The following is a 22,571-nucleotide window of genomic DNA, read 5'->3' as shown; positions in this document are numbered from 1 at the left end:
TTGAACCATTCGTATAACTTTATCTAGACTAAATTAGAACTATCAACTCAAACTCAGAACGAACTTCACAAAGAAGAGTAAGATTTGAAGTTAAAATTTTAATTATTTACCCCATTTTATATTTGTCATCGATTTGGTAAAACCGACAAACTACACATAAATTTATCGATAAATTAAATAATGACAATTATTTTCATATACTTCCGATATTTTTCTCGATAATCATTAATTAAAAATCGAAATAATACATTAAGTACAATTTATGGCGTACCAAAATTTCGATTTCAATGGCAATTTGGTAAATAAAAGCTCCTACCACTAGTCAAAGAGCAAAATAAATATACAAGTACGCCGTAAATCGTAATTGTAAGATTGTTTCCAAACGTGTGTATTTGGTTTCAACTAAATATAAAACGAGAAAAATCAATATCAGAGCCGACCATCATAGATTGAGAGATTGGTAATAAAAAATCAGGCTATTCGATTTTCTTCCTTTTCCAGCAATCCAATTATCTCACCAATCACCATCATCATTCATCACACGTTTATAAGCTTTTTTCTGTGTACTGAAGAGAGAGAAAGGAGGAGAGAGAAAGAGGAGAGAGAGAGAGGACAAGAAAAAGAAAACCCTGATGTGGGACTGGCATTGGTGGTGCTGTTTAATCCCAATAACACTCCAAAAACAGCACCCGGATCAAACCTTGCTTCTGACAACGCATCCAAGAAACGACGCCGTATGCCCGAGCTGCATCTCTTTCTCCGCCGTCGCTAGGATGTTGACATCTTGGCTAAATCGCCGCCGGAGTAGATACTTGATTGTGATCCTGTTGAGCCCTTTTATTATTCCTTTGTTCTTCGCCACCTGTCCCCTCATCTGCGCCGTTGAGATATGCTGCTTGGTGCGCCGGAAGCAGCGCAGAGCGGACGCCGGCGGCGGAGATGGGTGGTGGAGCCGAGACGATGACGGTGACGATGAGGTGGGTTTGCTGCAGAGATACCTGGATGATCAGCTGTCGCTCGTGGCTGGATCGGTGTACGGGTGCGGCGGGGACGATGATGAGATTGTGGGTGGAGAAGACGGGGTCGATGTTGAATATTTTGATAGTACGAGGCCTCTCTTGCAATAGCTCATATTTGACTATGTAATAAACTTTGTACATGGCTCTAGAGTTGGAAAAAATACTGTATAATACATATTTTTCTATAATACATATTAATTGCAAATTGACCCTTCGTCTTTTAATACTTTGTACTTCTCATGCGAAATATATACGTTTGTGCTTTGTTCAATCCCTTTCTGATGGGCCTTAGCCCAAAACAATAATAAACTTAAATCCTAAATTAAACACCCAAATTTTAATAAGTTCTAGCCCACTTAGACCCATTTTAGCTAATTAAGCATTAATTTAAGGCCCGAGCCATTGGGGTAAACAAAAGTCAAAATACACTTAACTACATTGCATTATTTTATAATGAAATGCTATTTGCGGTCACAAAATTGCTATTCGCGGTTTATAACAAAACCCTCCAAAACTTTTAAAAATATCAAAAAACCCCCCAAAACTGCAAATAGCAACAAAAAAAACGAAAAAACAAAATCGAAAATTCGAAATCGAGCTTGAAGAAGGGTTGGGCTTCGATTTTTTGATGTAATTTCGACTATTTTATGTGTAATATGCATTGGGTAGGTCGTACGGAACCAATTTCATGTTAAAAAGCCTTACAAATCGATTTGTTGGACTTTTTTTTTTCGCAAAAAAATGTTCGAACGCCCAAGATGGGCGCCCAAGGCGTGTACGAACGCCCTTGGACGCCCATCTTGGGCGTTCGAACATTAAAAAAAAAAAAAAAAAAATTGCACTGGACGCCCAACTCGGGCGCCCAAATGCAGCTTGCACGCCCAACTTGGCCGTGCACTGCATGAATGGACACCCAAGTTGGGCTTTTACGCGTTTTGGGGGTGTTTTTGGATTTTTTTGAGAAGTTTGGGGTTTTAGTGAAATAAAGTATTTTTTGGGGGGGTTTGTTAGAAACCGCAAGCAATTTTCAAACCGCAAAAAACAATTCCCTATTTTATATCTCTAGGTTATTTACTTTTTATGTATAAAGAATTAGATATTCAATTTCCGGAAATTAGATACTACAACTGGTTATTTACACTGAGTAAATATAAACCGTAGATCTACACATAATCACAGACACATGTGTATTTTGTGTTTAGTCAATAGTTATTTAATCAAATTTACGATTTGAATCAACTCCGTATAAATAATCAGGTGTAAAATCTAACTCCCCTCCAATTTAACTAGTCACATAATTAAGCTAGGTTAGTTTATATATATCACAAGATTAGAAAAAAAAATCATAAAAATTCAATGAAAAAAACAAAAATATAAACACAGGGGAGATTTAATTATTTGCTATTATAGGAAAACAATAGAAATATCCTAATAATTACAAATTCCATGGAAAAGGAAATAAATAATAAATAAATAAATAAATATGGGCGTGCCCCAAACGTACTGTCACACTGCGTTCTCTTAATCTACACGATCGAAAATTCATACATAGGACTAATAAAATCGAGTTAACACATGAAAATCTGAGTTCGAATCGGAGCGTCAGAAATTCGATTTCTCTTTGAGATCTGAATTACCGAAAAAGCAATCGAGGGAGATATAGAAGAACATCCCATTTTTTTTTTTCATAATTGTGAGATTTCCTGATTCAGATCCGAGGAAACCCTATTCACCCAGAGGGAATGGGCTACGCCGTCAGATTTTTCTGCACATTCGCTTTCTTCTTTTTGTTCTTCGTCTCCTCCACCCTCGGCAAGGTGATAAGAATAATTCTAATTTTCCGTACTTTACTTCAGAAAGTTTCATATTTACGTGAAGTGGTTGTAGATCTCAGTTTGATGTGTGATTCACTTCAATCAAAACTTAGGTTTCTTATTTTTAATCTCTAATTTTTTTAATTTTTTTTAATTTTGTGCAATTGGTGATGTGCCTTGTAAGAAATATGTTTTGATTTGTGATTTGTGATTTGTGATTTGTGATTTGTGACGGTAATCTGAAATGATTGATACCGGATGACCTGAGAATGATTGGGATTTATAATGTGATCACTTGATAAGATCAAAATGTTTATAGAAAATAGTACTGTTCGAGCTCCCTTTTTCTGTTTACCCGTTTCTTATGCTGCTTCTTACATTTGAACGGTAAAAGTTTCGTACATGATCTTGAATTGTTACTGTTACTTGCAGAAATTTTTGTTTCTGAATTGTCTAATGCTCAAAGTATCATTGCATTTTGCCTTGTAATTTGTTTACACGTCTTTGAACAATCTGCAGTACCAAGATGATGAGGCCGTCACACTTTGGGTAAACAAGGTTGGCCCGTACAACAATCCCCAAGAAACCTACAACTATTACAGTCTCCCGTTTTGCCACCCACCTGGCAATGCAGCTCACAAGTGGGGTGGGCTGGGTGAGGTTATCGGAGGGAATGAGCTTATTGATAGCCAAATCGAAATAAAATTTAAGAGTAATATCCTATTACTGCATTTCTATAGTCATATCTCCTTTCAATACCCACACCTCCGCACTCACATGTGGTTAACCCTTTTTTTATATTTCTTTTCTTGCAGGAGATGTCACGAAGGCTAAAATCTGTGAAATCGAACTGGAAGCTGCAAATGTTAAACAGTTTAAGGATGCAATTGATAATTCATACTGGTTTGAATTTTTTATGGGTATGTTTGCCATTGGTCTATTGCCATTACATTGCTCCAGAATAACTCAATCAAACTTTTGCTAATATATTCTTGTTCATTTTCACTTGGGTTCTCTGTTGCGCATGGGCTTGCTTGTGATCAGATGATTTGCCATTGTGGGGTACGTCAATATATTTATACAAATCTAGTTGCACCTTGGCTGTATTCAACTTGTATTGAATTGCCACTTCTTTTGTGAAGGTTTTGTTGGTGAGGTGCTTCCTGATAAAGCCCATGATAGTAAGCACGTACTTCTGACTCACAAGAATCTTGTCATTAACTACAACGGGGATCAGGTGTGCTGCCGAGTAGAAGTTTTTTATGCATTAGTTTATCCTGCAAGTTTTAATAACTTCTCCATTTTTAATAGAAAACTTGGACTTGCAGATTATTCATATAAATCTTACTCAAGAGAACCCCAGGCCACTTGAAGAAGGGCGGGTGTTGGATATGACCTACTCTGTCAAATGGGTTCGAACTAACGTTACATTTGCACGCCGTTTTGATGTTTATCTGGATTACCCCTTTTTCGAGCACCAGGTATAGTTAAATTTTGCACATACTCATTGATCATTCTGGTAGATAGAAGGGTATCTACTTACAGATCTTTTGCTCCAAAGATGCTGGTATTGAAGATTGAAGGGGGATTATTGAAAGTTTTACCAACAAGTAGTGGTTAGCATATACTACTTGTTTGCTATTTTATCTCAGCCATCACATCATCAAAGAGTTGTTTTTGCAGATTCACTGGTTCTCTGTCTTCAATTCTTTCATGATGGTAATTTTCCTTACTGGTTTGGTGTCTATGATATTGATGCGTACGCTACGCAACGACTACGCTAAATATGCTCGGGAAGATGATGATCTTGAAACTCTGGTAATAATTTATAAAATTTGTCTGGAGTGAAGTAAGACATATATTTTGTAAGCTTGCTTATATAGATCTTTTCATGTTTAGGAACGGGATGTGAGTGAAGAATCTGGTTGGAAACTTGTCCATGGTGATGTGTTTCGTCCTTCCAAGAACCTGGCTCTACTTTCAGCTGTTGTTGGCACTGGTGCTCAGCTAGCAACACTTGTTCTGCTTGTCATCATTTTAGCAATTGTTGGAATGTTGTACATAGGGTATGCATCATTTTACCTCCGATGTCATTTATCATTGTGAAATTGATCAAGCTGGCTTGACATAGCTCAAGTCTTATTATGCTTAGAAATTGCCTTCGATTGCAAAACTATCCATTTATGTTTGTTAATAGCCAATATGATGTCCAAAATCGTTCTTTACTGTGATCTAAATCTGGTTAAATGAACAGATCCTGAGATATTTAACAATAGTCTTAACAACTCAGCTTGTCTTCATATTCTGTATGATAAGTCCTCTCTCATTTTTTATTCTTTTTTTCTGCTTACCGCTGCAATTATGTGATTCAGGAGAGGAGCAATTGTCACAACCTTTATCGTATGCTATGCTTTTACATCATTTATTGCTGGTTACGTGAGTGGTGGCATGTATTCCCGCCATGGGGGTATGTTCTCATTTTAACTTCCACCTAAAAAAAACTATTTCCTATAATTTCTCAAAGCTTATTTTGCCAGTAGTCCTGTAATCTTTATAACTGACAGATTATTGTATTCTTGTCACCATTGATAGGTAAAACTTGGATAAAGTCGATGATCCTTACCGCGTCACTGTTCCCCTTCATGTGTTTCGGCATTGGCTTCATCTTGAACACAATCGCCATATTTTATGGTTCTCTAGCCGCCATCCCCTTTGGTACCATGGTGGTTGTTTTAGTCATATGGGCTTTTATCTCTTTTCCCCTTGCACTTCTTGGTACTGTTGTGGGAAGAAATTGGAGTGGTGCTCCAAACAATCCATGCCGAGTGAAGACAATCCCTCGTCCGATTCCTGAGAAGAAATGGTATCTTACGCCATCTGTCGTCTCCCTCATGGGAGGTCTGCTGCCTTTTGGAAGCATTTTTATTGAAATGTATTTTGTCTTCACCTCCTTCTGGAATTACAAGGTAACTTTTTTTTTTTTTTTTTTTTTTTTTTTTTTTGGTTTAAGGTGTTATCTTTCTTTTGATAACCGTGAAAATGTTGGCCATGTTTTAGTGTCGTATTACACAGTGTGAGAGCTTGTAACTTTTGGCATGTGTTTGGTGAACTGCTTAAATGAATCTTGAACAATTTCATATCTTGTCCTATTCTTGAGAATTGCTTGAAACAGAACATATTAAAAGAACACATAGAAACGACCGCTTGAATGTTATTGTACAAGTTTTACTGTAGGGTGTAATTGACTTTTTCTCAATTTCTCCTCAAGGGAGTAAGATGTAAATTCTTGATTTTATCTCGCTTACCTTACTTAATTTTGTTGTTGTTGACAGGTGTACTATGTGTATGGTTTCATGCTACTAGTGTTTGTGATACTGATCATCGTCACCGTTTGCGTGACAATTGTGGGGACGTATTTCTTGCTGAATGCCGAAAATTATCACTGGCAATGGACTTCATTCTTCTCTGCAGCCTCCACCTCGCTCTACGTGTACCTCTACTCTATATATTACTATTATGTCAAGACTAAGATGTCGGGTTTTTTCCAGACCAGCTTTTATTTTGGATACACTTTGATGTTCTGCATGGGTTTGGGAATACTATGTGGTAAGCTTTTTTGTCCATCCTTTTTTCATTTAATCCTAGTCCATATAATCATCAAAGTTTAACATATTGTACCTCAAAATTTCAGGTGCTGTCGGATATCTGGGATCCAATTTGTTTGTCCGAAGAATCTACAGAAACATCAAATGTGACTAAATTTTGGAGCCCTTTATCGAATTTCCCATGATATAATTTAGCATCCCCGATCTAGTAGGACAATCGACCAGCTCTAAAGTATTGCATTCAAAAGCAAACCTAGGAAATTTTCTGGCAGAGATAGAATGGAGGGATATCCGTGTTTCGCTGAAGTCTTCGACTGTTAACAAGAGATGTTGCTTTACTCCAATTTACGTATTCGCAGATACTTTTGCTGCCAAAAACATCTCTGTGGCTTTGTATATTTTGCTACATAGGCATTTGTTGATTCACTATGTTTCATTAATGGAGACCCTTTTTTGCAATACTTTATTTTCTTCCCACAATATTTTCAACCATATAAATATATCCCTTGCTAATAAGATTTATATATTTTCTCTATGTCAAAGCTGCATTTCTTTGTTATGCTTTACATCTATCAATATATTTGGTATAATTTGATTAAAATTTAATACATTTTCACAACAAAAAAAAGCATTTAAAATATACAGAGCACATCCAAAGGGTGAAAAGACCAGTTACATATCCATGTCATTTGTGAAACATTCAATACCTAACTATCAACAAACAGTGAGTACAACCAAAATCCGAGTGGGTTCGAAATTAAAGAAACAACAGCTGCACAAAGATAACAACGTAATACAAGTCGACTACAAGTCATTATTACAAGAATTATCACGACACAATATGCAGACGCTGGCCGAGGTGAACAAGATGCCAAGTGAGAGACATGAGAGTGAATACATTGAGCAACGAAGAATAAGAATTCAACCGTTGAAGCATTTGGCTCAATCGGATAATCTGCGACTTCGCTACCGCTTCTTCCGATTTCTCAGTCGACGAAACTCTGCCCACAGTTTCCGCAGTCGAATCCACCACTCTGCCGCTAGGTAGTCCGCTCGCTTGCCCTTCTTTCACCGTTCCTTCTTCCTTCTCCTTCTTCATCCTTTCAAGCATCACCTAAACATAGAGCACAAAATACCCAACAATCCAAATCAATTCAAGTACATAAAATCTCTTCACAACATCGAAAATTAAATCATACAATGTATCTTCTTACAAGAAGCAATTTATAGGCTCAATCTCATCAAGAAAGCTTAATTCCAATAAGCTTAGTGGGCACCTTCAAAATTTTAACAAGACCCGAAAATTCGATTAATAATCAACGAAATTACGATACACACAACTCACAAACCTTTGTTGCGCGAGGCTCCAAGTACAGTAAGTTGACCAAGATCATTGCAAGTGACGTCATCAGATTGAAGCCCTGAAACATCCCCACACTAGTTGGAGACAACCTTTTCGTATGACTCATCAAATGTCCAAAAAGTGCCAACCCCACACTGTAAGCCATTGCCTTGAAATACACTGGATATATCTTGCTCTGCACATTGGCAAACTGGTTTCTAGGCAGAGCCCCTGCCAGAACATAACTCGAGGCGAAAGTAACCCACACACACATCCCATAAGCCGCCGCGAATCCCATCAGATGCAAAATTCCGGTCACCGGAGAAAGCCTATCCGGCGAGAATGCATAGTCGAATGCATCCACCGCTACTTCTTGAGCTTTGTGAATGATTTCACTCAGCTCCTTTTCCCCTTCTTTTTTCACACTATGTGCACTTTGTTTTGCTTTATCTGAAGCCTTTTCAACCCATTCTTCTGCATCTTTCGCCTTTTCCGAAGCCATTTCTTTAGCCCCTTCTTTCATTACAGTGGCTTTTTTGGAAGCTTTATCCTCTGCAGTTTCTTTTGCTTCATGAACTTTGTCATAGGCTTTATGAGCTGTGTGAGTAACCGTGTCCTTAACTTTTCCAATGGCTTCACCCACCGCCTCCTTCGCCTCTTCCTCCACCTCGTAAACCTTATCCGCCGCCTCGTGGGCTGTTTCCGCCACCGCCTCCTTTGTCTTACCCAGAGCACTCACGATTCTATGCTTACACTTCCCGTATGCATCGCACACAAGCTCTCTAGCGTTAAATCTGTGATGATTTTCTTCTTCTTGATTTTGATTCCGGTCTGCCTCTCCCACTTCGGGAATAATAGAAGAAGAAGCTTCTTTTATTCCCTCTTTCGCATTTTCCATTCTCTCAGACATTTTGTCAAGCACATTGGAGGCAAACCCCTTTTCGCCAACTTTGTGGGGTGCCTGAGAATCCTGCGGCGAGATCGAAACCTTGGTGTTGCCGTCGTCTTTCTCGTACTCGACCACGATCACTCTGTGGCCTTCTTTCACTATTACATCATCTTTCAATTTCTGGTTTTCCGGGCTCGGAGTGAAAAAACCTGCAGTTACCAGAGACGTCAACACGAGACCTAGCGCCAAAACATTCATCATCTTTTTTCTTTTTTACCCTGTGTTAGAAAGAACTGGTGATTTTTTTTTTTTTTTTTTTTTAAGATCGGTGATTTTCTTTGAATTGGCAAGGACAATCTGCATGAATTATGGGGAGTAATTGGTTAATTGAGTTGTCTGGGACTCTGATAAATGGCCACGTGGTATGATGGATTGTACATGCAACACGTGGTTCGCCGCATGTTCATGCAGAATTCTACGTGGCAGTTCATGGTTTAGCGGTTACCTGATTGGAGCAAGTAATCAAAGAAAGCCCTAAAGAAATCAAAGAAAGCCCAACCCAAATTATCAAATTGGGCTATATATTGTTAACAAAAAGCTACAAGCTTTAAATTTTGGGCTGCCCATATAAATTTGAAACCCTAGAACACCAAAAAAGAAGAAAAAAGAAAAATTAAATAAACTATAAGAATGGAAAAATTCACCTATTTTAGCGCATGTATAAATTAGGGTAAATACACTTAACTTCCTCGTACTTTCAATATAAGCACGTGATCCCTGTAGTTTGAACTTTGTGTACATGACTCCCTTATACTATTAATATAAGCACATAACCTCCTTATGATATTCCACTTGATAGATAATCATTCTCGTCAGGATGATGAAACTTTTAAAAGTGCAAGGAGATTATTTACTTATATTATAATATAAGGGGGTCATGTGTTATATTGCAAGTATAAGGGATCATGTGCACAAAGCTCAAACTGCATTGATAAATGCTATTTACCCTATGGATTAATAAAAATAAACAAGATTTAGTATTGAAACACCATAAACTAGTAACAAGGGAACTGAATGAATCTTTGTCTAAGGAATCTTTTCAACACATATAAATATAAGTAAAATAAAATAAAATACATGGACTACTAATAATTACCTCGGGGGCATCTATTATATACCCCTTGGATTTAATAATTGAGGATAAATTTACTGCAGGTGTGTAAGTGTAATTAATTTAATTTATAGGGACTTGTATACTTCTCCTTGATTATGATGATGACCGTATAATCAATTAATATACCATGTGTGTTTGTGTGTGAGAGACACTAATATAATAATTGAATTAAATAACAATCAATTGATGACACGAGAGAATTCAATTGAACTCCTCTTTTTAGTTAAACTAAACACAATTTAACAAAGAGGTTGTCCATTCAACTATTAATTATACTTACATTTTGCACGCTCACATTAATTAATTATGTTGAAATAGGAGAAAGATAGTTCATAAGAGAATTAAGGTTGGGGAGCTAGACGATCAAGATCAAAGTATTAAGTTGAACGATTCATATCAAAATTGGAAAGAATTTCATCTGATATACGGGCTTTGTGTGCAAGTGGTCATTCGTCTGGGCCCAGAATCCAACATTATATAGTGACATATATAATTGAAAACAAAAATATAAAAAATGATATATTATTAAAAAGAAAATATTAAGTATTTATTGTATAATATTACTACAATAATATTTATTGTATAATATCAAACACTACAACAATTTTTAACAAACACTTATATAATAATAAAATACACATTTATTTATATCCTAGGATAATCCAAACACATCTGCAAGAGATTTAAAAAAATATATATATAGAAAAAAAGGGTTGGGGTCACCTTTCAAATTTAATTTAATTGTTTGGCGATTCCAAAGTCAGGAGTAAAATAAATTAACTTGTCAGTGGGCCCCACTTGTCAAGTATTGTGGGGCCCAAATCAATCAGACAAAAAAAAAACAAATGGGCCGCAGTCTTGGGTGGGTCCCCACCACCACTTAAACCCCACATATCTCTGCTCCTTGATTCTGACGCACACAGCACACACACACACAGTACACTGTCTCTCGTCGGCTGTCAAACATTTTATTTTAAAAAATAAATAAATAAAAAAGATCTGGTTTTTATCACCGATTTCTTTTGCTATTATGGGGGCATTATTAATTAATTAAATAATTAGTTAATATTATTGCGTGTATCTGTTGACTGCGTTTTCTGCATATGTTTTTTATTGATTCATTTTCTGTCTCTTTCATCCATCTCCCCCTGTTTGCTAACAGAGTAGAGAGAGAAAGAGTAGAAAGAGAAAGAAGAGAGAGAGAGAGAGGATATGAATGAAAGGAAATAAAGAATGAGTTGATGTTTCCTTTTTGAGGCCACACCATTTTTCACACACTTGTGTTTTCTCCTCTGACTTTCATCATCGTCATCATCATCTCTTTCTCACTCTAAAAAGCTGTGACCTTTCAAGATCTGCGCACTCTCTCCTCTCTCTCTCAGGTTTGTTTTCACCTTCAACTGTGTGTTTATATGTGCTTTCTGTTTGTGATAATGGCCGCCGAGCTTTTTCATCAGCTCTCTTCTTCTCCCGAAATTTGAGATGAGACTCCATTGTTTGGCAGTCAGATTCAACAATTTCTCTGTTTTAGGGTTTCAAACGTTCAAGCCTGAGAATTATCTGTTAGGGTTTTTTGATCTGTCTTTTTTTTTTTTTATTGCAGATCTATGTTGTTGAGTATGTTTTTAATGTTTAATGATTCAGTTTGATGAAACTTCTCTCTGTTTCATATTGTCCTTACAAATTATGCAGGTGTTTTTAATACATCATAAAACATGAAATTTGAGCAAGTTTTTGATGAATTAGTGTCCGCAAACACCAAACACGGTTCATCTTCACCTCTGTTCTTCGATGACAATTCGAAATCTCACGAAACCGACACGCAATCGGTGAAGAGTGAAATTAGCACGGAGGGGAATCAAAGTATCGAAATGGGTACAACGAAGAAACATTTGAATCATTTAAACTCCCCTGAAGATGGCTTAGTAAACACCGAATCATCCTCGTCGAACTCATTATCTGTCGTTGTTCGATCGCCTGTTTCGAATCACAGCTATCAAGAAACCTGCAAAGATGCTTACTCGTTCAAGAACCGTGGTAGTTCGATGGATAGTTCTAACTCTAAAGCATTCGATTTCAGCTTAGATGAACTGATGACAGCTAATTCTGAATCGGGCTTATCCGCTCAAATTGCTCGTAAAGCTATGAGAAATGTGAGAACTAGAAATAGAATGAAGGTTACTTCCATGGCTGAAAACGATAATACCTCACTGCTCACTAAGAAGGGAGATATCGAGATTTTAAGTTCGGTTTCTTCTGATAACTTTTGCGCGAATGAATCTTCGGATTTTTCGATGAAAAAACCTCGGAAAGTTGATATGGGATTTGATCTCAACGAGGACACGAACGCAGATGAAATGGATGATTGTATTAAGCCTTGTCATGGTGCGATACGTGTTGTGGCGAAACCCGGGATTCTGAGTGGCAGGCCTGTATTTCCGTTGAAGTTTGAGGGCGTTCTCGGCTGGAAGGGCCATTCTGAAACAAGTGCTTTTCGCCCCACTGTGAGTTCGCATAGAAAAACATGTTCTACGGGAATCGACCTCAATGTGGCTGCTGCTGTAGAAGATGTAATACCTTTGCCTTCCGTTTTTCAAGATTCTGAAAAAAAGGATAAGGGGAGCTTATTGATCGATCTCAATTGCATTTACGATGCTGCTGCTGATGAATATACTCAGCCCAAATCGGAATATTCCCCTTTGATTGACTTGAATTTGAATGCCAATACATCGGTAGTAGACAAATCGTCCAATAAACGAGCTTTTGATTATAGCATGCAGCATTGTGGACCGATGGAACTGATGCAGAGAGTACCAACATTACCCTTGGTATCAAATACTTCAACCCCGTTTAGTTACTCTTCTAATGGCCCGTTCCATTTTAGTTCGGGGGATCCTCTGCCAGCTGGCGCATTGCCCTACGCCAGATTCACTTACGAACAAGGGATTTTGCCTCGAATATTTAACTCGGGCCCACTTCACACGTCTTTTGGCAGCCCTAATCACATGCAGGTTGCTCATGAACCAACAAGGATGGATGTGAGTAGAGAATTCTCGTTTCTTGATAAAAATTCGTCAATGGGCGAACGAGCAAAGAGAAACGAGCCTGAAGGAGGATTTGGTTGTTACTACAAACAGATGACTTGAAGACTGAGGGCGAATTTTAGGCGCATTTTAATTTGTCGTTTCGATTTTTATAATCGCTACTTCGGTTTTTTTTTTTCCTATTTTTTGATCAAGTTATTAACCCTTTTGAACACTTGCTCGACAAAAGATTAGGAGGTTCGATTATTCTCGGGGTCGAGCTTGCTGTTTGATATTTCATTCTTCCTCATAAGCTTTAAGTTGATAGGCTTCAAAATTTTGTATATGGCACATTTCATTTCTGATAATAGATGTAGAACACATTTGACATTTCATTTTGTTTTCGTGTATGTCGAACGGTTACTTCTCTGTCTTTCCACATTTGATTTACACACAATTACACACATATACAAGTGGATGTGTGTAAACTATATACGGATATAACCGGTGAAACTTATCGGAGTGTACCATAGTTTAAAACATTTATGGCCCATTATATTTGGCCCAATAGTCTCACATTGGGCTGCATGTTTGAGAAATGGGCCGGGCCCATTTAGACTTTCGAATCGGGTACTGGACCACTACAGAAAGTGTTGTGTGTTTATCCATTGAAGAATCTTGTTCTCCAAGTGAAAAAGTTGAATATTCGGACGAAAATCTCGAAATAAAATTTATTTTGCATATTCTGGAATAATCTTTATACCTTTTTCTCACCCAACTTTTATCGCAAAATAGTGAAGAAAGAAGAACAAATTCTCGATGACTCTCGACTTTGATCTCGCTTTCGAAAACAAAGCGAAGATTCCTCAACGAAAATATCAAACTCGAAAAACTTGCAGAATAATTAATTGCATGACAGCAAATATATTAACACTTCATCATAATGTTTTTGAAACAAGATTTCTTGTATAACTCTCCTTTCTCATATTATTAGTGTATATATATATATATATATATATATATATATATATATATATATATATATATATATATATATATATATATATATATATATATATATATATATATATATATATATATATATATATATATCAGGAAGAAAAAACAAAGATAGAAAGCATGAAATATTCTTCTTCCTTTTATAGATTCCCCATTTTATCCAGCATATTTTACACCTTTGTTTCTTTTCTGCACCACCTTTTCAAATTCCAACCATATAATCTTGATTAACTCTATGATGCACCCCTGAATCGTATGTATACGACATACATACGTATACGTATACATTTACTTGCACAAATGTATAGATATAATCACAGAAGACACATGCACAAGAGAATCAGAAGAGATATAGGGTGTAGACAGCCAAACCTTTCTCTAAATAACCCAATGCTATCTCCACTACTTAGTATTTGTCCTTCACCTCTCTTTCTCTTCTTCTTCTTTACTCCCACTCTCTCTCCTCTTTCTTAACAACCTTCTTTCAGACATAGCTTCTCACCTGTCCAAATTTCCATCACGAACTTTTGTCTGAATATCAATCGTATCACTAAAATGGCTAAACTTGTGGTTGAAGTTCTTGATGCCAATGATCTCATGCCTAAAGACGGTCATGGCAGCGCAAGCCCTTTTGTCGAAGTAGAATTCGACGGGCAGCGCAAAAGAACTTCGACAAAACCCAAAAGCCTCGATCCATCTTGGAACGAGAAGCTCGTTTTCAATATCAAGTACCCCAAATATTTATCCACTCAAACTATCGAAATTTTCGTGTACAACGACAATAAGCACGGTCACCACAGGAATTTTCTGGGTAAAGTTTGTATATCTGGCATGTCCGTACCTTTCTCCGAGCACGAATCGGTTGTTCAGAGATACCCTCTGGATAAAAGAGGAATATTTTCTCACGTCAAGGGCGATATTGCCCTAAAAGTACATGCACTAGTGCATGGGGGTGATAATGGAGATGGAGAGAGTGATGCTACTCCATTAAAGGAGATTAGTAATAACGAGTTCGATGATGACGAGCATTATTACAAGGAAAGTCGTGACAAGCACAAGAAGAAAAAGAAAGAAAGAGAACTGAGAACCTTTTACTCTCTGGGGGGAGGTTATGGGGGCGGCGACCACCCTCAGCCGTTTTTTGTGGAGCCACGGAGTGATTTTGCTTTGGCGGGGTTGCCTTCCGCCGCCGCCACTGTAATGAAAATGCAAGCTCCGGCGGGGCAGAAGCCTGAGTACGGGCTGGTGGAGACAAGGCCGCCTCTGGCGGCAAGAATGGGGTATTGGGGAAGAGACAAGAGTGCGAGCACTTACGATATGGTAGAGCCGATGAATTTCTTGTACGTGAGTGTAGTGAAAGCTATGGACCTCCCATCAAAAGATGTTTCCGGAAGCTTAGACCCGTACGTGGAGGTGAAAGTCGGGAACTACAAGGGGGTGACTAAGCACTTTGAGAAGAACCAAAACCCCGTTTGGAACAGCGTATTCGCCTTCTCGAAGGAGAGATTACAGAGCAGTTTGATCGAAATTACGGTCAAAGATAGGGATGTTTCGAAGGATGATTTTGTTGGAAAAGTAGTGTTTGATGTGCCAGACGTGCCTCAGAGAGTGCCGCCCGATAGCCCACTTGCTCCTCAGTGGTACAAACTGTTGGACAAAAAGGGGGAGTTGATCAAAAGAGGTGACATCATGCTTGCTATCTGGATGGGGACACAAGCTGACGAGGCGTTTCCAGACGCTTGGCACTCCGACGCGCACAATGTAAGCGAGCAAAGCCTCAGCACCACGCGATCAAAAGTGTACTTCTCGCCAAAACTGTATTATCTTAGGGTCCACGTTTTTGCAGCACAAGATCTTGTTCCGGCAGATAAATCTCGACCGCCCACGGATGCAATTGTAAGGGTGGAGGTCTGTAATCAGGGCAGGACCACTAGGCCTTCTCAAATGAAGAGCGTCAATCCAGAGTGGAATGAGGAGCTCATGTATGTGGCGTGGGAGCCTTTTGACGAGCTTATCGTTGTCAGTGTGGAGGACAATAATGTCACAATCGGAAGGGTTTTCATACCTCTCCGGAATGTTAAGCTGACGGAGACTTCTAAGATGCCCGATGCTCAGTGGTTTGCTCTCCAAAAACCTGCTGCGGCGGAGGACCAAATCGAGATGAAAAAAGATAAATTCGCGAGCAGGGTTCTTCTCCGACTCAGCATAGATTCCGGTTACCATGTACTCGACGAGTCCGCGCACTTCAGCAGCGATCTTCAGCCGGCAGCCAATCAGCTGAGAAAGCCAAGTGTTGGAATTCTTGAAGTAGGGATTTTGAGCGCTCGAAATCTGCAGGCGATGAAAGCGAAAGACGGTAAATTAACTGATGCGTACTGCGTGGCAAAGTATGGGAACAAGTGGGTTCGAACAAGAACGCTTCTCGACAATCTGCACCCCGTTTGGAATGAGCAGTACACCTGGGAGGTCTACGATTCTTGCACTGTAATAACAATCGGGGTTTTCGACAACTGCCACATCAGCGGCGGTGATGCGAAGGATCAGAGAATAGGAAAAGTGAGGATCAGGCTCTCCACTCTCGAAACCGATCGAGTCTACACACACGCATACCCACTGCTGGTTTTAACTCCCTCTGGTTTGAAGAAAAACGGGGAGCTCCACCTGGCGGTGCGCTTCACTTGCACAGCTTGGGCGAACATGGTAGCACAGTACGGTAAGCCGTTGCTGCCAAAGATGCATTTCGTTCAGCCCATACACATTAAACACGTTGATCTATTAAGGCACCAGGCGATCAACATAGTGGCAGGAAAGCTGGCCAGGGCTGAGCCGCCGCTCAGAAACGAGATCGTCGAGTACATGCTGGATGTGGACTACCACGTGTTCAGCCTTCGAAGGAGCAAAGCCAACTTCCACCGCATTATGGCGCTCGTTTCTCAAATTCAATACATATACACCTGGTTCGAAGGCGTCTGCCACTGGAAGAACCCCGTAACATCAATCCTAGTGCATATGTTGTTCTTGATACTGGTGTGCTACCCTGAGCTGATCCTACCCACGATTTTCCTCTACTTTTTCGCCATCGGATTGTGGAACTTTCGGGTCAGGCCCACGGGCCCACATCACATGGACGCTCGTCTTTCACAAGCGGATAATGCTCATCCAGATGAGCTGGACGAGGAATTCGACACATTCCCAACTACTAAGGTGACTGATGTTGTTAAAATGAGGTACGATAGGATGAGAACAATTGCAGGGAGAGTTCAAAGTGTGTCGGCAGATTTAGCAACACAAGCAGAGAGAGTGCTTTCTGTGTTGAGCTGGAGGGATCCCAGGGCTACAGCAATCTTCATAGTCTTTTCGTTGATATGGGCTGTGTTTCTATATGTTGTACCTTTCCAGATTGTTGCTCTGCTCGTTGGGCTTTATATTTTGCGCCATCCGAAGTTAAGGTACAAGTTGCCGCCAATACCTGTCAATTTCTTCAAGAGGCTGCCATCCAGATCAGACTCCCTTCTCTGAGAAAGAAAGAGAAAAGAAACAGTTATTTGGTGAATAAATGCAGCAAGTCTATAGAGCTGCAGCAGCAAAAAAGTGAAGTTTCATCACTTACCAGAGAGCCATATTTTCTTCTATGTTTTCCAATTTCATGTATTCAGCATAACAATTTTTATATTTTTTTCCTTTGTGTTCACTGATTTTGAATAAGATGGAGATGTTAAGTGTAAGTAGAACATGTCTATCTGAATGTAATAAGAATGCTGTCACCAGCTCCATAGAAATTGATTTCACAACAATGTCTCTCAAACACTCCAAAATGCTGCAACTACAGTAAAACTTAGAGAGAAAAATATTACAGCAGACAATTTGGAATTCCCACCGAAAGTATGTTACTCATTTCAAAAATTCTAAAAACCTGCGGCATGTAGCATGTAGCAGCATTTTGCCATAAATCAATAATCATACACTAATTATTCAGATTAAAAAATCTCTATAACCAGAAACGAAAAATAACAATTATGGTCAACAAGCTCATGACTATCCCAACAAGAAGAGCTTTATCGACAAGGGCCCAGTCATTAGAGCTTTCTTCTTTTCCATCCATTTCTTTCACCACCTCATTCTCGATCTTTCTATGAGAACTATTCTTCCGCTTCCTGAGTAAATATCCTATTAAATTTTGGCTTCTAATTTCGCCCGTCTTTAGGTCATCCTTTAAAACCGAAACTTCAGTTGCCTCTTCAGTTTGTCCACAGCCACCTGTGAGTCCGCAAGCACAGGTTTCCGACTCTTCAGAACAACAGGTTTCTTTCGAGTCGGAACATGAATTTTTTTCAACACGAGCACTATTTTTACGGGGCTTTGTGTTTTGGCTATGGATCTCGATAACCTCTCCAAAAACCGACCATCTTCCGACAGATGTTATCTTCACAGTGGCTGAAGACCCCAACATGCTTTCAGGCCCAACTACTAGCACCTGAATGTATCCTTTTGTGTGGCCCACCTAAATAACAAAGCAGAGAATTATGGTTTTCAGAAATTATCGTAATTAGAGAAACTGCTATTTGCTTTGATCTTACCAAGTGGCTTCCATCTGTCGCGATATCGGTGATCCATATCCTTTCTATTTTGCCTTCCATTCCAACATATGGTGTAAATGACTCGAATACAGTAGTCAGCTCACGACTGCGTCTCTTCACAATATTGCTGGGAACCTTTTTCATCCTTGCGGCCGGTGTTCCTGTTTGAGATTGAAAATCAGAAACAAGATACAAAGCACTACTCTCTCTCATACATGCGATAAAACTAACCAGGCCGAGGGTAGAATTGTGATATGTGAACTTGAGGAAGCTTGTAATCCTTGATGAGGTTGACCGTCTCTTCAAAATCTTCATCCGTTTCCCCTGAGAAGCAGGGAGATATAATTTTACATCAATCACACACAAATATTTGTTGTTCGTCTGGAGTGATGGCAAATAAACAGACTGAAAATAGTTGTTATGATATCCAAAACATTGGTATAACGTAGAACTGAATGCATTTATATCTTAGGAGAATATTAATTTTGAGCAATCACATAAACAATAATTCGACAAATTAAACCCCACAAGTTCCCAACTGATACATGAAAATGAGCAAAACATAAAACATGGCTGGAGATATCAAAACAAGTTTATGCGAAAAAATACCTGGAAATCCACATATGATATCAGTAGCTATTTGCATTCCAGGCACCAGTTCCATCAATGTATCAACCACCGTCCTGAACTCACCGACAGTATATTCCCTGTTCATCGCCTGAATATGAATATTAAGGATAAGATATTACTACACCACGATACCAAGGTGCGACCAATAACTTCCATTCAAAGCTAAAAAGTAAGAAAATTCATGAAGTTGCGGAAAGAAAATACAACAAGTACAATCACATGAAACATGATCTAATACTTACAGTCAAGACGCGATCACTTCCAGATTGAACTGGTACGTGAAGGAAAGAATACACGCAAGGGTGGCGCAAAACCTCAGCTATTTCTTTCAAGTGCTCTAGGATATAAGGAGGATTAGTCATTCCAATTCGCAGCATCGTGCTTCCATCAGAAGGAAGCTCTGCTACTAATGAATTCAACAAAATTGGAAGATTAACTCCGATGTCACGACCTGCAAATACGCAAAATCAACACCCATAAGCTGATAGCATCGTACCATCATGTATCCAAAAGCAATTTCAATCTAATAGTTCGATTTATTTTCATAGATTTCTTCACTCTACATACCATATGCTCCAGTGTCTTCACTACTTAGCCAGATCTCCTTGACTCCATCAGCTATTACAGATCTCACACGACCAACCTACAATGTTAAATTACAGTACAGTGAAAAAACTACTCCATAAGACAATTCAAATGATTCCGCTTGATTCTTAATCAATGAACTTACAAGGCCATCAACGGTGTAGCTTCCAAGATGACCACGAGCATGCTTTGTCTTGCAATAAGTGCAAGCACCTAAGCAACCAACGTTAATGGGAAGGATCTCAACAAACATGTTTTTTCTCACCTGACGAAATATTAGAAACGAGCGTAAGAACATGATTAACCATGTATACTAGGTAAATTCAGCAACCACAAATGTATTCTATTCTGAATCACAAAATCCATAAAAACCACTAAAATCCAATTTTCGCACCTTTGGAAGATCAAGTGCTGGTAGTGTCTTCCGAGTCAGGAGTCGAACCTCGTGACCTTTTAGGGTTTCTTCGACGACTTCTACCACTCTATCAATTTGCTGGACTCCAACTATACTTACTCCATCGAGCTCTTTCAGATCACGACTTCCCTGAGGAACACATCCGGCAACCACTAGAGGCTTTTTTGCATTTCGACATTTAGTAATCAGTGTATCCATAGCAGACTGACTAGGGGACTTAACTGTACAGCTGCATAATCAAATGCATCGGTATACTACAAAGTAACTCAAAAAATTGAAGTTTGAAATGAATGCAAGAAAGTTCTCACAAATGATAGTAGAAATTAGAGCTACAATACAATCATCCTTTCATAAAGGACATCATCGCCCCATTATGTAATTCAGATGAAGTTTAACCGTAACAGATACCTTGAAAACTCTACTCACATGAACTAAGGTCGTAACAGCTATTATAAACAAACATGTTTTTGACAATGCTGCCTTTCACTTATAAACTATGAAGCAACTCTACAGCAGAAACCCAAAAGAACTGATAATAAAACAAACAATAACAAATCAAACTTTTTCACACATGTTTATATTGTTCTTGCACAACGATCCACACGTAAAGAGAGAAACACATTCATCTACGGCCATACATCAACTAAGCAAGCATGCAAATAGATTTTTTTCCGTTTATGTGATAGAAGCAAACTTCACAAAATTTCCTAATCGGTAAAATAAAGAAGTAAAAAGATAAACATGATGAAGACCAACGAAAGGGGTCTTACGTGTTTATCAACCATAGGTCTGCTTCATCCTGGTTTTCACTCAAATTGTATCCAAATGCGGAAAGTTGCCCAGCCATATATTCGCTATCACTCTGAAAAAATGAGTTCGGAAATGTTATAATTTTAGGAGAGAATCTTTGATTAAAAACCGTACATTTTCGATACTCATCTACATCTTAAAAAGTACAGTAATAAGAAGCAAGAATTACTCCTCTACTTAACAAGAGCCAAATTACTTGGTTAAATATCTACACAAGAGCCAATCATCTCCTACACAAATTGGGAAAATTAAATGTTCAACTAAGATGGACAAAAAGTTGACCTGATTATGTGAACACCCAAAAGTCTTTATGTAGATTGTCTGCACACGATATAGAATAAATAAATAAAATTAATAAATCAATTGTAAAGGAATTTCAAATTACAGGTATCCAACTATCTCTGCATAACTAAATATGAAACGAGAAGTACCTGAGTGCCAGGTATTTTGGAAGTGCTGTAGTCCTTGAGATAATCACGGGAAACGCTCTTCTTTGGCTTGATACCGACGGCAGCTGCCACCGGAATCCGAAATCCCGGCGGCGCTCCACCGCCTCCCCCGACCAATAAGTCCTCTATGTCTTCCATTTGCTGCTGCGAATCCGTAGAGAGAGAGGCAGAGACTGTGTGTGAAAAGTGTGAGCAGAACAATTTACTCGACGGTTGCTAATCGGGCCGAATCAATGTTAGTTGATAACTGGGCCCGAAGTAGGTTGGGCCCGAATTGGGCTGGGCTGTTGAAGAAGACTAATTCAGTCCAATAACGACAAAATAAATATATATTTAAAACTCGATTTTAATTTTCCCTAATTCTATTTCAATTTTTACATATTATTTTTAGCCTTTTCATTTCTATGAGCGGTCAATTTCGAATATTCCGCTCTTAATTAGCAGTGTAAATGAATCGAGTCGAGTCCAACACATGATTATTTAAGTTTGTTTGGTTTTCTTTATCGAGTTTTCATAATTGTGTTTGAACTTTATTTAATAAACAATCAAATCAAACTCGAACGCGTTTTAATCGAGCCAAAAGTAAATCGAACCGAGTAACTTGTTTTTTTTTTCCTCTATTTTTTTTCCTAGTCGAACTCGAACTTGAGCCGAACTTCATAATTCATAGAGCAAAAATATATGTTCCATTAAGGCATTAACAAATCAAACTCCAACTAGTTTTTAAGGAACAATCCCGAATTGAGTATCGAATAGTTTGATTTAAGTTTCACCATTTACTCGTGAATTGTAAAGTGTGTATTTTGCTACTCATTTTATTCCAAATTGGTAATAATTACCGTTAAATCTCGGACCATGACGTACACTTGCTCTCCTGTTATGTTCTTTAAAATTTCTTTTCGAAACCCGAAAACCCGAAAAAAACCAAAAAGTAAAATATTTTACTTGCACTTATCTCCAAACATGTATTAAATTAAATAATAATTAACTAATTAATTATAGTTCCATCTTGATCATAAATACCTACATTGAATCGCAAATTACCATGATAAGTAAACAGCAAAACATCAGTAATTTTCAAATTATTATCTTCATAAAATTTCTCCCAACCATCTTTTAAAACCATGCTATCTTCTTCTTCTACTAATCTCACGCGCCATTTGCGTCCACGCGAGCTTGTTAACGTTGCAACACTCGACAATTTTTCTTCCATGTGCTC

General features: G+C 38.4%; 6 protein-coding genes across 7 annotated transcripts; 4 read left to right on the top strand and 2 right to left on the bottom strand.

The window, feature by feature from the left end:
• The first annotated feature begins 207 nt into the window (after window positions 1-207).
• On the top strand, window positions 208-1,224 carry LOC105974253 (uncharacterized). The gene has a single exon (XM_012999322.2). It carries the CDS (start codon window positions 633-635, stop codon window positions 1,125-1,127), a length of 495 nt encoding a protein of 164 aa, XP_012854776.2. The 5' UTR covers window positions 208-632; the 3' UTR covers window positions 1,128-1,224.
• A 1,170-nt stretch (window positions 1,225-2,394) lies between these two features.
• LOC105974357 (transmembrane 9 superfamily member 1) lies at window positions 2,395-6,897 on the top strand. 2 transcript variants are annotated; one of them, XM_012999441.2, is made up of 12 exons: window positions 2,525-2,836; window positions 3,353-3,545; window positions 3,649-3,753; window positions 3,878-3,895; window positions 3,976-4,070; window positions 4,162-4,314; window positions 4,517-4,651; window positions 4,733-4,899; window positions 5,206-5,300; window positions 5,426-5,799; window positions 6,166-6,439; window positions 6,525-6,897. In XM_012999441.2, the coding sequence occupies exons 1-12, from the start codon at window positions 2,762-2,764 to the stop codon at window positions 6,590-6,592; spliced, it is 1,752 nt and encodes a 583-aa protein (XP_012854895.1). In that variant the 5' UTR covers window positions 2,525-2,761; the 3' UTR covers window positions 6,593-6,897. The 2 variants fall into 2 exon arrangements, with proteins under 2 accessions (XP_088672063.1, XP_012854895.1); XM_088815937.1 differs by lacking the exon at window positions 3,878-3,895 and having other exon boundaries at window positions 2,395-2,836; window positions 3,649-3,768.
• A 224-nt stretch (window positions 6,898-7,121) lies between these two features.
• On the bottom strand, window positions 7,122-9,082 carry LOC105974181 (uncharacterized). Its single transcript, XM_088815938.1, has 2 exons — window positions 7,788-9,082; window positions 7,122-7,552 (listed from the first exon to the last, which is right to left on the bottom strand). The coding sequence occupies exons 1-2, from the start codon at window positions 8,928-8,930 to the stop codon at window positions 7,268-7,270; spliced, it is 1,428 nt and encodes a 475-aa protein (XP_088672064.1). The 5' UTR covers window positions 8,931-9,082; the 3' UTR covers window positions 7,122-7,267.
• A 1,673-nt stretch (window positions 9,083-10,755) lies between these two features.
• Window positions 10,756-13,261, top strand: LOC148772003 (uncharacterized). The gene is made up of 2 exons (XM_088815944.1): window positions 10,756-11,225; window positions 11,536-13,261. Exon 2 carries the CDS (start codon window positions 11,559-11,561, stop codon window positions 12,987-12,989), a length of 1,431 nt encoding a protein of 476 aa, XP_088672070.1. The 5' UTR covers window positions 10,756-11,225; window positions 11,536-11,558; the 3' UTR covers window positions 12,990-13,261.
• An 827-nt stretch (window positions 13,262-14,088) lies between these two features.
• LOC105974312 (C2 calcium/lipid-binding plant phosphoribosyltransferase family protein) lies at window positions 14,089-17,691 on the top strand. The gene has a single exon (XM_012999382.2). The coding sequence runs from the start codon at window positions 14,442-14,444 to the stop codon at window positions 17,403-17,405; it is 2,964 nt and encodes a 987-aa protein (XP_012854836.2). The 5' UTR covers window positions 14,089-14,441; the 3' UTR covers window positions 17,406-17,691.
• Window positions 17,626-21,602, bottom strand: LOC105974313 (Methylthiotransferase). The gene is made up of 11 exons (XM_012999383.2): window positions 21,335-21,602; window positions 21,186-21,224; window positions 20,864-20,955; window positions 20,073-20,322; window positions 19,824-19,943; window positions 19,661-19,736; window positions 19,336-19,544; window positions 19,073-19,181; window positions 18,695-18,787; window positions 18,464-18,624; window positions 17,626-18,387 (listed from the first exon to the last, which is right to left on the bottom strand). Exons 1-11 carry the CDS (start codon window positions 21,488-21,490, stop codon window positions 17,875-17,877), a joined length of 1,818 nt encoding a protein of 605 aa, XP_012854837.2. The 5' UTR covers window positions 21,491-21,602; the 3' UTR covers window positions 17,626-17,874.
• Between the last annotated feature and the right edge of the window lie 969 nt (window positions 21,603-22,571).

This window comes from Erythranthe guttata, chromosome 3, assembly GCF_056151865.1.
Source record: "Erythranthe guttata isolate IM_541 chromosome 3, IM_541, whole genome shotgun sequence".
In the NCBI taxonomy this organism is placed as follows: domain Eukaryota; kingdom Viridiplantae; phylum Streptophyta; class Magnoliopsida; order Lamiales; family Phrymaceae; genus Erythranthe; species Erythranthe guttata.
Note: the sequence above shows the minus strand (reverse complement) of the source record. Positions and strands in the feature narration are given on the sequence as shown.

Excerpts from the sequence above, each read along its gene's own strand:
- LOC105974313 (XM_012999383.2), bottom strand. The coding sequence starts at position 21,490 with ATGGAAGACATAGAGGACTTATTGGTCGGGGGAGGCGGTGGAGCGCCG. Across the intron at positions 19,944-20,072 it reads CAGCACTTGATCTTCCAAAG|GTGAGAAAAAACATGTTTGT; the intron begins GTGCGAAAATTG and ends ATATTTCGTCAG. Across the intron at positions 19,737-19,823 it reads GCTACACCGTTGATGGCCTT|GTTGGTCGTGTGAGATCTGT; the intron begins GTAAGTTCATTG and ends TTAACATTGTAG.
- LOC148772003 (XM_088815944.1), top strand. The coding sequence starts at position 11,559 with ATGAAATTTGAGCAAGTTTTTGATGAATTAGTGTCCGCAAACACCAAA.
- LOC105974357 (XM_012999441.2), top strand. The coding sequence starts at position 2,762 with ATGGGCTACGCCGTCAGATTTTTCTGCACATTCGCTTTCTTCTTTTTG. Across the intron at positions 4,071-4,161 it reads TTAACTACAACGGGGATCAG|ATTATTCATATAAATCTTAC; the intron begins GTGTGCTGCCGA and ends TTGGACTTGCAG. Across the intron at positions 5,301-5,425 it reads CATGTATTCCCGCCATGGGG|GTAAAACTTGGATAAAGTCG; the intron begins GTATGTTCTCAT and ends CACCATTGATAG.
- LOC105974253 (XM_012999322.2), top strand. The coding sequence starts at position 633 with ATGTGGGACTGGCATTGGTGGTGCTGTTTAATCCCAATAACACTCCAA.
- LOC105974312 (XM_012999382.2), top strand. The coding sequence starts at position 14,442 with ATGGCTAAACTTGTGGTTGAAGTTCTTGATGCCAATGATCTCATGCCT.
- LOC105974181 (XM_088815938.1), bottom strand. The coding sequence starts at position 8,930 with ATGATGAATGTTTTGGCGCTAGGTCTCGTGTTGACGTCTCTGGTAACT. Across the intron at positions 7,553-7,787 it reads TGGAGCCTCGCGCAACAAAG|GTGATGCTTGAAAGGATGAA; the intron begins GTTTGTGAGTTG and ends CTCTATGTTTAG.